The following is a 15845-nucleotide window of genomic DNA, read 5'->3' on the forward strand; positions in this document are numbered from 1 at the left end:
GGACACGCTCTTCTTAATGCACCCCAGAATGCCATTGGCCTTTTTGGCCACGAGGGCACACTGCTGGCTCATGGCCAACCTGTCGTCCACCAGGACGCCCAGGTCCCTCTCTGCAGAGCTCCTCTCCAGCAGCTCATCCCCCAGCCTGTATTGGTGCATGCAATTATTCCTCCCTAGGTGTAAGACCCTACACTTGCTTTTGTTGAACCTCATCCGGTTTCTTACTGCCCAGCTCTCCAGCCTGTCCAGGTCTCGCTGAATGGCAGCACAGCCTTCAGGCGTGTCAGCCAATCCTCCCAACTTCGTATCATCAGCAAACTTGCTGAGGGTGGCCACTATCCCCTCATCAAGGTCATTGATGAAGATGTTGAACAAAAGATTTCAGCTAGCAGAGGATGGTTTCGATCCATCGACCTCTGGGTTATGGGCCCAGCACGCTTCCGCTGCGCCACTCTGCTGCACTTTGATGCATTGGATAAGCAGTCCTGCTAGCAGCAAAAAATACACAGCCTTGATTTCTGTTTAGATAAGAAATTTGAGAATTGGTTTCAAGATTGCAAAAAACACTTTTGTAAACTTGCAGCTTCATTTTCATTTGACACAAGTATTTTTTTCAAATGGAATGTACACATTTATAATCAAATAGTCTACTCAAAAACCTGATCACGCCTCTACCAGATTTTTATAAGAGAAATACCACTCACTTCACAGTCATGCCTTATTCATACCATCGCTTTTGGCAGTAGTACATTTGTGAACAACTGTTGTCAACCACAAAGCACAGAAAAGAGTAAAGCTTCATAAAAAAAACTCCAGCGAGAACCCTGAGAACTCAGCGAGAATTGTAACCACTGCCACTGAACCAAACTGATTCATTAGTTTCACAGAAACAAGGTCAAACTTCCCATTAGTTTTATGAATTGTTGCTCTTTTTCAATTTGAATAGAAATACTAAAAACTCATGTACGTAAATAACTGTTATACAAGTGCTGCTCCAAAAGTAATGCCTCCTGTTTAATTATTTTGGCCCACATGGTCAGAGGTGGATGCTGGTGGAATGGCAGCAGAGGTCAAACCTTTCCACCGATATCCCATTACATGCTGCTGTGGGACAGATAGTAGCAGGCAGGCAGTCTGACACGATGACATCTGATGTGGAAGTCCACAGGGAACAAAGGGGTCACCAAAATCCTCCACTTCAAAAAACTCAACTCCTTCATTGATACTTGAACATTTAAGGAGATCCAACAGTGAATGTGAGCAGAGTGTGGCAGTGGAAGGTGCATGGTGCAGTGGCAACAGTAGGTCACCTCTGTGGGTGCACATTCTGATGAGCACAGCATGCGTGTTCATGGTTAGCATAGCTAACAGTGGTGACTACATTAAGAAATAGCATTTTGCAGGTTAAGAATTTGCTCTATCAAACAGAGCTACTGTGCTCATTGTATCTGCAATAGTTCCCAGAAACTAAAAGGCATTGCTTTCGGAGCAACTCACTGCCCAAGGCAATTACTCTTCACTCAGTGAGGGCCAGGCAAGCCAAAAGGTTGGACACTCATGCATTCTAAGATGAGTCTGCTGCACATTCAAAGCATTCTCAACACTGTCTGAAATAACGGTACTACAGAATGGATACATTAAAGGAAATAAAGTAGTGGCGATTCCTGCAGATGAACCTGTTTTTGCTGACTTAGCAGTTTACACTGGCCCACACTAATTTGTCAACCATTCACCATCTTGTTTCTTCTCTATTCTCTACTGAAATTTTAGAAAAGGATTACTTAGCTGTATTATCCATTATCTTCAGCTGATCTTCAAGGTGTTTGTCTTCTTCCCTTCAGAAATCAGCAGAATCAGAGCTGCTCACTTGTCTCTCTGCATATCAGCCTCACAAATAAATAGGAAACCCTGTAGCAGTATTTCCATCACTACTTGTGCTACTTCTGAGAAGTTGTCTCATTAGTTAAGCAGTTCCAACTACCCATAATTAACAACTCGCTGCCATCACTAAGCACACTGTGGCATCTCTTTTCACATGCAGAAAGGAAGTTGATCTCTTGGCAGCCAACTCTTTGTGTACACAATGAGAAGATGCACACTTGAAATTCGGTGCAGGTTGGATATACCATAGAAAATGTCATGTGTCTCTGTGTAGCAGAAGGGGGTTTCCTCAAGAAGCTTCATAGCAATAATTAATCCATGAGATTGCCATATACAAGTTTTTAAGAAATGACTTACAAAACTGAAGTTACGATTGTCAGAGATAAACAGGATACATTTAATTCTGCTACGAAAGAAAACTTATTCCAGTTAAGACTGTTCTGAAGAATTTCCAGGCTTTCTGGTGTCTGGCCTCTTAAAACACAGCCAAGATTATCAGAAGAGTAACATCACTATTTTGATAGCCCATGCCTTGTAAGATACAAACAAACACTTCCACACATCACTTTTATACTCATGATTTATTTAGTAACTTAATACAGTTCATCTTACTCAGCATACTTACTTACCATATCATCTCAAAGCACTTTTCACTGTAGCCTTCTAGAGATTGTCCTCAATCTTGGCTAAATCAGTAAGACTCCATATTAGAACTGTTCATGAATAGTCATAACATTTTCTCCCATTCACAGTAAGTTTTACTGACTCATACCATTATGTTCTTAACACAAGTTAGCAGCTTAAGAAGCCATTTACAAGAGCTGTTTTTATGCCAAGAAATGATGTAAAGTACTTCAAGATCAAGATTTTGACTTCTACGAAGTCTTGCTCTAGTTCAAGTTTCAAACAATTTTCTTCTAATATCAGAAGCTTTAGATGAAAATTGCTCTCCATCCATTTTGGCTCTCAAACATGTTTTCAAGAACTTGGGCAGTTCTATGACTGTGAAGTACACTACTGAATAATTTCAGGTAACTTTGAGTCACTAAGAAATCACTTTCTGGATCTTGGAGGAGGAAAATGATCAACTAGAACAGCTTAAGAGAAAAACAGTTTATTAACTGAAATGCTAGAGAAGTTTCCAGATGATGTGAAATTCCTTAACTGCATCACAGTAAGTTAGGCACAGTTCTTGAATAGGGATCATTTAAAGCAGTTTCACAATGCTGTTAACATCAAAAAGCACTCTGATACCTGCACATCCTAACAAACATTTATCTGCTAGCCTGACAATTGTAATGGTAGATATTGGCCCCAGATTGACAGCTATCCTTTTTCTGTGAAGGTCACTTCATACGCAACAAGCCTTATTATTCATCCTCCTTTCACAGGTACAAGAATTCTTTTTCTCAGGCATGGAAAACAACCCTCCACTGTTTTTTCCTTCATAGCAACAAAAGACTAAGTCTAAAAAAAAATATTCCTTCATATATGTATTACATACACACTTGTTCTCTGGACTGATAGGAACTTCAGTCAACTTTCATTATCATTGACTTCAGAAGCACAAATATAAACATCTTTAAATTATGACTTCTTATGTTTTGAAAAGCACTCACCTCTTAAGGTTCCACTACATCTTCACATCAGCTTTGAACAACCTTCTGCCTAATGTACTTTTAATTACAAGCATTTGCTTACATTCTACACCAGCTAACACAGCAAGTGCTGATCCCAGAGGCCTCAAGTGCTCAGTTTAAAGCAGCACTACACACTGACCAACCTTCACAGCAATAGAAGCAGTCTCTGCAAAGAGAAGGTGCACTCCTCACTGCTTGAATTTATTAGCAGAACTCTGAAAAGCAAGAAAGCACAGTTGGATTAAATCATTCTTTGCTGGTTGCAAGCCACCAACAGAGCAGCAACACAACAAACAGAATAAAACAGAAGCCTCATAGTGTGTCTAAAAATTCAGCCCAAAATAAACAGCGTATTGATATACTAAAGAGTACAGACCGTGAAACACTCACGCCCCAAACGAAGAAGTTGCTAACAACTCGCCAGGCCACAAGCTCTCTGCAGAAACCTAACCCCCACCCCAGCGCCGAGCACACGCGGGTTCCCAAGGCAGGACAGACGGACACACAAGGCACTCCGGCTCCCTCTCCTCGCACTCGGGCCCCTCCGAGCTCCTCATCCAGCTGCTCGCCCACCTGCGTACCCGAAGGGAGCTCCGCGGAAGGCCCGGCGCCGGACCCGACAGCACAAAGCTCCCCCCGCCGCCAGCCCAGTCCGGGCCTCGGCCGCCGCAGCCACCATGGCCGCTCGCCCACAGCGCGCCGCCCGGCCCGGCCTCCCCCGCCCGCCCCTTATATAGCTCTCTGCCACCCCACCCCGCGCCGCGCCGCTCGCCCAACCCGCGTCCCATAGAAGCGACGCGCCGATTGGTCGCCCCGCCGTCGGCCCGCTGTGTGGGAAGCGGCGATTGGCGGAGCGCGGCCGCCAGCGGCTGCCTCCCCGCGAGTGTGTGTCTCCGGCAGTGTCAATGGCTCCTCCTGCCACGGAGCAGCGACGGGCTTGAGACGGGCAGGACCGCGGGGCTCCTTTAAGAGAGGGATTTTCGGGGGGGTCGGGAGGGGGGCGCGGAGCCGACGTCCCCCGCAGGCAGCGCTCGGGAGACCCAGCGGCTCCTCTGCCTCCGAGCGAGCCGGGGAGCGGCGGCGGCGGGACCCGCGCCCGGAGCTCCCTCCTTCCCTTCCCTTCCCTACTGCCCGCTGCGGCGAGGCGAGGCGGCCGCCCGCGGCTCCCTCCTTCCTCCCGACGAGGCGCCGGGTGCCGGAGGCTTCCCCCCTCCCCTCCCGCCACCCACACGAGTCGGCAAATGAACTCGGTCCGAGCCGCCAACAGGAGACCCAGGCGAGTGTCCAGGCCGCGCCCGGTGCAGCAGCAGCAGGAGAGGAACAACGCCGCCGCCGCCGCCGGGGATCGGGGTAAGCGCGGCGCCGAACGCGGCCTGCGCGGGGCCGGTGGCGGAGCCGGGCCTCGCCGCGGCAGGAAGGGCCCGGGCGGCTTCACCCCTGGCTCCCGCTCAGGCCGCGCTTTGTTTGGCTCGGGCTCTGCCCGGCCCGGGGCCGTCGGGCCCCGCCGAGAGAGAGAGAGAGGGAGGGAGGGAGGGAGGGAGAGAGGGAGGCGGGGGCTCGGCTCGGCCCCGCGCTCCCACGCCCGCCGCTGAGGAGAAGGGGGGTGGGGGGGAGGGAGCGATCGCCGCCGGCCCCCCGGGAGGGAACGGGGCGAGACCCCCCACCCCTCCCCCCGTCCCTCAGGGCCGCGCCGCCATCGCCCGGCGGGGGGAAGAGCGGCCGGGGGCTGCGGAGGAGGGGAGCCGGCGCCGGTCACACCGGCGGAACGCGGCTCGGCAGCGTTCTGCGCAGTTCGGCGGCCGCGCTTCGGTTGGGGGCGCGAGGCTCGGCGAGGCTCGGCTCGACGGCCGCCTATTTACCGCCGCCCCGCCGCGGCCCTGGGGTGGCCCCGAGGCGGCCGGAGCGGGGCCGCCGTCCCCTCTCTCCTCGGCCCTGCCCGTGGGTCCGCCCGCCCCGCTGGGGCCGGGGCCTATCGCCGAACGGCGGCGATCCGAGCCCGGGCAGGGAGAGCACCATTGTCTGAGGGAGGAGGTGGGAGCCCTCCCGTCGCGGGGGCCGGCGAGCGGCGGCGAGGGCGATCCCTCGGGCCCGGGGCCTCGGGCAGCGCCGGTGCTGCCGGTGCGCTCGGTGCCTTCCACATTTCCTCCGCATTTATTTATTTATTTGGAGGCGAGATGGGGGTGGGATCGGAGGAGACATTTTGCATGGCTTATCTGCCGGATGGGGCTTTAACGTTTCGTGCGGCGGCTGTCACGGCTCCCGCACGACGGAGGGGACGGCTCGGGTCGGCGGTGCGGCTTCGGATGCGCAAATGTCTCGTTAAAATAAAAGAAAGAGCCCCTCATTGTCAGGCGGCCGCCTTTTGTTTGAGTGTCGGGGCTATCGCCCGGGGAACGCGGCGTTTAACCGCGCAGATGCGTCACGAGAAATATCTCGGCGCTTCTTCGGCAATCAAAGCGTTTTAATCGAATGAAGTAAATACGATTTAATCTGAGGAAGTATTTTTAATTCTGCGTGCCTCTCCCCTCCCCTTCCTCCCCCCGCCCTCCCCCACCCCCCCAGCACACATTGGTCAGAGCAAAGAATGTTCCCCAGACCGGAGCGGTGTATGTACCAGAGGATGTGATGTCTTATGCCCAATTATGGGGCTTGTGTAAATCTTCCCAAATCTTCTGTAATTATATAATTAAAATGACTTCTCTGCTAAGCTGACATTAAAAAAAAAAAAAAGGTACTTCCTGCTCTCAATGACACACGCCGAGGGTTTTCATCGTTGTTGTTCCATATGCATAATGCAGGTTTTTCTCGGCCCCCAAGTTCACTTTTTATTTTCAACAGATGAAAATTACGATTTCTAAAGGCCTTTGGATCGCCATGCTTACAGATCAAACGCTGTGATTGTTCAGCTTTACATTGCACTACCTGTGTCCGACTGCTCACATGGTACTAATTTGCTACAGATACAGGCAGAAACTTTTCCTGATCGAATAGGAGGCTGCAATTTCTTTGCGTTCCTCTGATGTTCTGTGGAATTCTGCGTTAACTTTTTTGTTCTCCCTTGCATTGTTACTGCTGTTTACCACTCGGTGGTAACTGTTTGCCAAAATTCCTGTTCCATATGGGTCGCCACTGCTTGCTTTTTCCTTCCGTTTTTGAAGGTCAGTTGTGCCGAGGTCTGACTCCTCAAAAATGCATGATGAGCACTGAGGTCTTTTGTGTTGGATTTATTCACGTTTGGGGGCTCTCCAGTCCAGTTCCTGTCCCCATCTTGAAACTCTGCAGGCCTGATCCAATCCCTCTGGAAGCTGGTGCCAGTTTTACCTGTGACTTTGATGGCTTTGTGCAAGGCTGTAACTGTAAGGGATGATGAATAATGCTGCTAAATTAGAAGCCAATATGCTGGGGTTAGACTATACCACACAAGTGCTGACTTCTTTTCACCTTTATTCCCAAACAATGTAGGTCACCTTAAAAAGACTGTAGAAAAGAAGCAGTGCAAGTTATTAGTAAAGGATCTAAATTAAACTCAGATGTAAATTTGGATAAAAAGATTTTATTAGATAATGGGAGTGTGCTTCTGATTAAATGAAAAATATTTTTTGCTATAATTAATTCCTCTCCTCTTCATATCTGTAAGGAGGGGCTTATAAATAACTTGGAAGAGAATTTGTAATGTAGCGCATGGTTAGTCTTTGGAACTTCTTGTTGTTTCATGTCAGTAAAGCAGATTGTTCAGTAGAACGTGTGCTAGATCCAGAAATGTATTTATTATTTGATGCTGCACAAGTGTTTTGCAACTGTGCAACAGCTGCCAAATTTTCACCATTGGTTAAAAACTGAGAGTTATGGCTCCTGTTATTAATACATTGCTAGGAAAAAATGCTCTAAAACCCCTCCATCAAAGGTTCCCTGTCAACGTTTAAAATAATATAATGCTGTATTTTATAATTCAAGGTTATTCTTATTTTATATATCTAATATGAATAATCTAATGAACATATATTCATGCTATCATGATTTCGTGCCTGTATTCTGATTGCAGTAGGGAAGGGACATCATAAATGCATACAGATAAAAATTTTTCTCCCCTAACCTTACTGCGTTGTATAGCCAAGATAAGATGTCATCAAGATATTCTTCCCAAGATGTTTTGCCTTATGTTCCGCCGTTCACACCTCCGCCATCTAAATTAGCCACTCTGGCTACACTCTGCTTCTTCTGCTTTACCTTTTCCCTGCTAATCTTTCCCCAGGCACCAGTGGGGCTGCCAATGGTTCGTTCTGTGGGTTTGGAATTCTGCACAAAGAATCCAGTATTGATGGATCTTTTGACTTTATTTAGGACAATGGTCTGTCCAAAGGGAACTTTGCATCGGGTGATGTCTGTGTTTAAATATTCCCATGTTTGCTTGTAGTGCCTTTTTTATTTTATTTTTATTTTTAATTATCTTGAGGATGTAGGTTTAGTTACATTTTCAGGAAGAAAACAAGATCTGACACTTTAAAAACAAACAAACAAAAAAAACCAGAATGCAGCTACACTTAACCAGATAGCTGTAGCATTCAGTAGTTTGTTTTTTTCTGGTTTCTAACCTTCTCAAAATGAGAAATCCATGAATGCATATGTGCTTCTTTATAACATCAGCACCTTACTGGATATGGTACTAATGAGGCTCTGAGATTTATGTCCAGCATTAAGTGTTTTCAGGATTGTGCCTTGCATGTTGTTAAGTACCACGTGTGCAGTGCCATGGCAGCTGGGGCTACCGAGCTCCTGCTTCTTTCTTTTATATTGTGTTGGTGTCCATGTGACAAGGCAGTGAGCAGGCTCAGAGCTAGCTGTGCCGAAAAGCAACTCCTTTTTTTCTTTCACAGGTGTATTTTTGGCAGAAGTTGCAAGAAGAAGGGAAGGGACAATGCCGAATGCCTGTGGGTGTGGTGGGTCTGTGGCTGCTCTGATTTAGATTGGGTTCAGCTAGGTCAATGCTTGTGGAGTTGGTACATATGGAGAACAGCCCATACACCTGCCTTACAAGTTTGCTTTTCTAAAATTTTTTAGATTCCTTTCTTTTCCTCCTTGATCTGTTTTCCAAAGAAAACAAGACTTCTACACCCATGCAGTCTGTCTGTCACTCTGCAGCTTCTGAACTTATTAGCCCATTTCAACCGGATTTAACAAAGGAGTGTAAAGTTCTTAACTTTTGTGGAAATAGGCAGAGAGAGAAGACAATGAAGGAAAGACGGTTATAACTTACACTTTCTGCCCATGCCAGGAAGCAACAGCCAGCTGGCCTGTCAGCACACAAGGTAATTGAATTAGTCATTTGTCTGCATAGGGGACATGAGTGTTGGAAGTATTGGGTGAGGGAGTGGGTTAGGCTTTGTAAGGCACAAACATGTAGAAACTAAGCTCCAGTAGATCTCTTGCTCACACAGCTTGAATTTTGTAACGTCAAGATAAACATCTCAGGCAACTTAAGGAGTCTTTCTTTGGGCCTGTTTCCAGTGTGTGTATGTAGGTGCGTGCCTGATTATTTTTTAATAGACGCACCAGAAGTAGTACATTGGTGCATGCTGGGCTGTAGCAGTAAAGGAATGAAATGACTCCTATTCTGAAGCAGATACCCAGACTTGTATCAAAATAACTAAATTGGTTTCAGTTTTTTTAGGATCATCCCTAATGGCAAGAAGTCAAGAAGTCAGCTCAAGAAGTTGCTCCAGGTGGAAAGAAATCTAATACAGGTTTTTCCATATTCTATAAAGGAGAACCTTAGGCTGTAAAAAGATGTGTTTAGGTATGGATATGTTTTTGCAGTGAAAAGTTCCCAAAGTCTTCCTTTCAGATAAAAAAAGAAAATTTATGAACTCAGTACTGCAAGCATTACTGCTCTTTCTCAAATCCTAATCTTGCATCATGCATGCGAAGGAGTTGTATTCTTCTACTGTTGTCCTTCTTGTGGGACAAATGCCTAAATTTAGGCTAAAGCTTTTCTCATTTCTGGAAAGATCAAGTATATTTCTTGCTGTAGTAATGCTGGTTGTCCCTAGTTTTGAAATATCTTGGTCATTTATAAGAATACCAACAACTCTTCTAGTTTCCCAGAAATAGCAAATCTTTTTGAATTTTGATTCTTGGCCTCAAGGGTAAAGTAACCAATGTCTCCTCCATGAATCTGTTTGATACTGTTCTGTTTGGAGGAAGGTCACGCTCTGTGTCCCTTTCTTGCTCCACTGCTTCCTGGGAGCTTCATAGTGGTGCATCACAGCTGTCCTACGTGTGCCAGGCCTCAATTGCAGAACATTAGGCATAATAAACACGATGGGCACTAAATATGCAGAATTTAATGCATACGCATGGAATTGGAGTACTGTGAGTGTTCTGTTAGCTCAGCAGCTGCCCAGGAATGTCAGGCTTCCAGCTTACTTCCCCTAGCAGCTTCCTCACCAGCATTGTGAAGCTGGGGTGTCCAACAAGTGCCAGTGTGCAGTATGTGCTCATTGCACTTGCATACTGGTATGGAATAGGGGAGGTGAGGGGCTGTCACTGCAGCAAGAACAGCTCCTTTGGTCACCACTGCTCTGCCTTACTTCTACGAAGGAGGTTGCTGGGAGAGGGCATGCTCCAGGTGTGTTGCAATGTGGGTCGCCTATGGCACAGCTTAAACTTCCTTCAGCAGCAGATGGCTGTGCACTGCTTGATCTTCTGTACAGTGGAGGTGGTGTGTTTCTCTGGGCTTCCCTGAAGTACATGGATTCCATGTGTTTAGCATTGTATGTTATAACATCAGTTAAGGAAGGTAAATCAGAACTGTGTCAGTAATAAGACAAGGAGACATGACTGAGCTAATAGGAACTAAAAAAATTGAAGGTTTGTTTTCAGTTGATTTTGTCATTACTTAATCTTCTTGTGTTTGCTTATTGTTTAGTTCTTAAGATTGTTTTTTGCTTATGTGTTGTTCCTCTGTTGAATGCTTGAAAAGGAGGGATGATGTCCTTGCTAATTTTTATTATTGTTCATACGTTATCTGGAGATATCCTGAAATTTTAATTTGAGTTCTTTGCTTCTCGATGAACTGAACTGCTGGGGGAAGGAAAAAAAGTAAACTAAAATATGTAGTGAAACTACAGAACACCTATCTTTGTGATTCTGTCGTTAGAGAACTCTTTAAAGTGATGCAAAAGAGGAAATCCAGGCCTTGCCATAGGTTCTGAAGTGAAGACGATGCTGTGAAGATGTCTTGTGCGATCTTAATTTTGCTTCTGACTAGGAAGTTGAGTGAGCTTTGTTAAGATGGTTAAAATCTCTGGCTTTGGGGTACTTCTAGAAAGATAACTGGCATAGTGGTTATTGTGGCTCTGAATAAATAAAGCTTATTGGTGTATTGCTCCCTGCTCTTAAAATGTTACGTTATTCATCCTTACTTTGCAGCTGGTTGGACACAAGCAACAAATAACCACTTGCAAAGCATTTGGTTCTTCCATTGGGCTTTTAAGGACTACTTCTGTTCTCTGAGGTATTTCATTTAGCTGTGTTTGGAAAAGATAGCTCAGTTATTTTAGAACCTGGTTGCTAGAGGGAGGGATTATCCCACCATTCCTGCTTCTAAACACGTGTTTTTATCCCCTGCCTTGTACTGGCACTTGCCAGTGGAAATGAGAGGAAGGGAGCAGGGTTGCCATGTGATGTCACAGCTGACTGTTACATTGGCTTGCATGGGAGACTGTGGTCCTATGCAGGGCATAGTGGTAGTTCAATCTCTGTGGTAGGAACTGTGGAAATGCCACTGTGGTTTTGTTCCAAGATGTGCACTATTATACATATAACAAAACCAGAATACAAGTTTCTGTTAATTGTAATAGATGCCTGCAGCTTGCACTCCGTTGTTGGACTCATTTGAGTCCTCTCCTAGTGTCTTAAGTTGGGGAGTCGAGGCACAGGTTTACTCTGCAAGCTCTGCCTGGTTCATAGCTTCCCTCCCATTCTCCTTTCCTTTCCCTAGCTTTTATTGCCAAATATGATGCTCTACAGTATGGAATATCCTTTTGTTGGTTGAGGTCAGCTGCCATGGTCTCCACCTCTCAAGCACCCTCAGCCTCCTGACTGTGGGGGGTCCATGAGTACTTGGTGCTGTGCCAGTGCTGCTCAGCCATAGCCAAGCCATCACTGTGCTGTCTCTGCAGAGTGCAGCTCTATGTGGGCTGCTGTGGGGAAAGCTCACTCCATCCCAGCCAGACCCAAGCATCAGTCTTGTGTTTACATTCTCAACAGTGTTTTTCCTCCTTTTTTTTTTCAGTCCTGACTGACTTCATGTGTGCCTGGATTAATTCTGTTACTTAATGATTGTGGATTTTTTGGTAATTGTTCATGAAAACTGTTTTTAAAAATGAACTGTACTTCATATCAGGTATTGCTCTAGGGTTGGGGGAGTCATGGGAATGGCTGGAAAGTATTGGGGTGGAGGGCAGGAGTTCTTTGAGCTGTGGGCTGCTGGAAGGATAGTCTTCCTCTAGTTCCTGAAAGCTGTATAGGGAAACAAGCATTCCTGGGGATGAGGTTAGGAAGCGTATTTTTTTTTCTTCTACTGTGAATTACCATTACAAGGTACAGTACAGAACAACCGTAATTGGAATTACTGCACTTGCTTTGAATAACCACTGTCCAGACCAACAAAGAGCTGAACTTGCAGTCTCATGATCATCTTGCTGTGTGCATGCTCTTACACTGAGGGGCTGGTTAGCATGAATAGGTCACGTTACAGTAAGTATTTCCTTTTGCTTATCCCAGTTTGTATTGTTTGGAAACAGCCTGCTTGCCTTAAGGGCTCTGATCTGTGGGTTCAGTTCCGTTGTATGTTTTCAGTTTATACATTCAGAAGCAAAAGTTACAGGGTTCAGTCTCTGCTTTCTGAATAAGGCTGATCTATAACTCTGCTGCCAGTCTAAGTTTCAAGCTATCTTTGTATTTGGACAGGTTATTGCAGGATGACAGGTTACCATATGTCAGTTGATCTGTGGTATCTGATGCACCGTAATTGTTCATGTGTATGCTCTTAGCCTGTGGCAAATGGAAGGTAATTTGAGTTAGCTTGACCCTCTTTCATTACGCTCTTTCAAGGCACTCCCTTCTCCACGTGGATTGTTAAACCTGCTGAGTGCCTTGGCTAAAAAATAATCCAGTTTCTGTCTCCAAGCTAGTTGTGTGTATCTCTGTAGTAGTGAGATGAGGGCTTTCCCATCATTTGCTGTATTGTTGCTGTTTTGAGACAATACTTGTTGAAGGAATTATTGCTACTCAGATGTTACCCTGAAAATCAATCAGATGTTGTTAATTACTAGGTATGTTTTTCTTTTGGGAAAACTTATGAAAGCTTTATGAGCACACTGTAAAACACTACAGTGCATGGGTTGTTTTGCAGTATCTCAGTATACTTGGATTTGCAAAGGTGGGATTTACTTTGACTTCTTTTGAAAGATGGCTGGTAATTGCAATCATTCTAATACCGCTGCAGTAGTGCTTTTTGCATGTTCTGATTTAAAGTTCACTGAAATCCTGGCTGTTTGGTAGGTTGTCACTGACCACAAAATGGCACCTGACTTCAGTCTGAATTGGCACGAGAGGTAAAACAGTCAACTATTTTTCTCAGTGCTTAGTTGTTATATGAACACTGAGTTTGCAACAATAAATACATAGCTATCCAACCTGCTTCATCAGTAATTATTAAGAATATGAAATACTACTGAAACATACATGGGCCAAAATGCTTCTCAGCACTTAGGCATTTTCCCCTTTTCCCCCAGGCAAATCCCATCAGTTTACTACTGCACTGCTGACCCTATGTGTAATGTATATTTCAAATGAAGCTTCGTTCCCACTTCTCATTGCTATCTAGTCAATGGGAATTTCTGAAGGGGTATTAGGTAAAAGGTACAGTTGCTAAGGACTTTTTTTTGCCTTGTTCTTGGGGAAAATGAGCAGAAAAGTGCTAGTCCTTACTTGGGGTTCAGTCTTCTGGAGATGTGATAGGCCTCAGGAGACGCGATAGGCCTCAGTACTGAGTGAAGTCCTCTGAGAAACAAATAGTTGTGAAGGTGATCTATCAGCATAACTTCAGATAGGGCTGCAGTTGGTTACAGAAACTTCATACTGCAGAAGTACAGCCACACTTCTATTACAATCATTTTAACATGCAAAAAATTTAATTGTTTTAATAAGAACTGAGGGCACAATGGATGCTTTTGGTTAAGTAAGTATTTTGTGATTACCGTGAAAGAAAAAGACTTAAAATTCCCCAACAGGACATCAGTTTGAACTGTATGAGGTAACCATGTATTTGCTGTTTTCTTTATTTGGTGCCATTTTGAAGGTTATTGGACAGCAGCTGTAGATACAGGCTGTAAGACTTTGTCAAGGTGTGACTCTTCATTTTTTCTCTGAAGGTGGTAAGATCTGTGACCATCTTCCTCTTGGCAAAATGTTCTGTGTCTCTACTTCAAACAGTTATTCAAGATCAGTTATTCAAAATAAACCAGAGTTTACTCTGGAATTTCACTTGCACTGTTATCTAACCTGTAGTGACTCTGACTGTCCCTGTTGAGATTGCTGATAGCAGCAGAAGGTGGCTGAGCTCCAGGAAGCTGCAGAGCTGAAGGTCTCTAAGGTGGCTGCAGTAAGTGCAAGTAAGTGCAAATGAGTAGTGTGTGTTCCATTACAGAACAGCCATTTGGTTCTGATCCATTTGGTGCTTCCTCTCCTGCTCCATTCTTAGCTCTGCAAAGATGCGTTGTAATGAGGCCTTTAAGGCATATGCTTCAGGGCATTGCTAAGAGATCCTCCCTCAATGCAAATTGAGAAGCTGTTTGGCTAGCTGAACATCAGTGAGAAGGCAGGAAATGAATAGTGTGAGCTACTGTTGTAGTCTGGATGGTTAGAGGAGGAATTAGTATGGTTGTGATAAAGGGCAATAGCTGAATGGCTTCACGTGGCCTTCAGTGATGAGTTTAGACCCCTTGTGTCTTGCCAGACTTTTTAGTATCAGCAGTTCCTGATTGATAATCTGTGAATATACTTGACAGTATCAATGTGGATGTTTGCAGTGGTCAAATTTTACTGTAAATTAAAAGATCCCAGCTAGGTTCTGTGAGTGCCCAATGAATTCTGTTCTGGAGATAAAGTCATTGTAATACATGCCAGTGTGCTGCAGCATTTCCCATCTTGTCTAAGTGACTGTTGACAGTCTGAGCTTGGATCAAACTCATTTTTAATGTGAACAGGAAATAATGCTTTTTGACAACTCTCATCTAAACCTATTTTTCTTTCTTAAATGTAGCAGAAGAGTTTAAAAATAAAAAGTTATATACAAAAGAAACTCAATATATATCTTCAAACGAAAATATAGTGGCCATATTCTTGTTGAATGGAGCGCTTTATATATTGGGGACTTCCTTAGTATTGCTCTTAACTTTGGCTTCCATAATTGGAATGAAAATAAAAAGCAATTATAAAGGAAATGTTAACTTACTTGTGAAAATCTGGAAAATGTGTCAAAATAAAAATGGGAAAATATTTTTCAACAATTTTATTTGAAATTTTCAATATTGATATGATGGATTAGTCCAGTTTAAGTTAATTTTTTTTTCATTCACTTCATGTTTTTTTCTGACTTGTTTTCTGGACTACTTTTTCCAATACACTAGAGATTTGAGCATACACTCTGCTGTGGGTTGCTTCAACACCATTTAATATAGTGGAAGTTAAAAATAGATTGTGTATGGCAAAATCATGATTTTTAACTGTTTGAAAGATATACCAAGCAGTACCTGCCATCCGCTGATGCTTTAAGAATAGATTAATTATCATCTTCTTGGTCAGACTGTGACAGTCTGCATAGCTTGCATCATTTATTTCAGTCTCCTTAATGCCCGAGATCATAAAGAGCACTATGAGCTGCCAGTGTATCTTTTCATATGCAAAATCTGAAGCATTATACAATCAGATGAGTAGTGGCTGAAACACTTAGTGAGTTGGCACAATGATTTTCAGGCTCAATACACTTTGGATGCTGCCCTCTTCATCACCCTTTGCAGCAAGGTTGGACCTCCAGCATTGGCAAACAACAGACACAGTCCACCAAAGCACTGCTCTAAGGGCTGTGGAGGGCAGACTTTTTCAACTTTTCATGTAACTTGAGTGGTGGGAGTAATTGCTGCTTTCATAATGAACAAGTTTTACGTAGTAGGAGGAAACTGAAGATTTCATCTGTGTCAGTATCTTTGTGATGTTCCACTGCCAGTGCAGTCAGTAAAGTTCTGCATACGTCTGGGGTGT

The 15845-nt window shown here is 44.7% G+C and overlaps 1 protein-coding gene and 1 non-coding gene across 3 annotated transcripts in view; one reads left to right on the forward strand and one right to left on the reverse strand.

Moving 5' to 3' along the window:
- Positions 1–386: 386 nt before the first annotated feature.
- TRNAM-CAU (transfer RNA methionine (anticodon CAU)) lies at positions 387–458 on the reverse strand. The gene has a single exon. It is a non-coding gene; the product is annotated as a tRNA-Met (tRNA).
- Positions 459–4383: 3925 nt separating this feature from the next.
- The window catches only part of FBXO11 (F-box protein 11), a 65669-nt gene continuing 54207 nt past the window's right edge, over positions 4384–15845 (forward strand). Inside the window, exon 1 of one of the 2 annotated variants that reach the window (XM_085218845.1) lies at positions 4384–4871. In XM_085218845.1, the coding sequence (XP_085074971.1) occupies positions 4763–4871 (109 nt within the window). In that variant the 5' untranslated portion in view covers positions 4384–4762. The remainder of the gene's footprint in view (positions 4872–15845) is intronic. The other variant, XM_085218844.1, reaches the window with a different exon arrangement.

Source organism: Meleagris gallopavo, chromosome 2 (genome assembly GCF_905368555.1).
Source record: "Meleagris gallopavo chromosome 2, MGAL_WU_HG_1.1, whole genome shotgun sequence".
Classification (NCBI taxonomy): domain Eukaryota; kingdom Metazoa; phylum Chordata; class Aves; order Galliformes; family Phasianidae; genus Meleagris; species Meleagris gallopavo.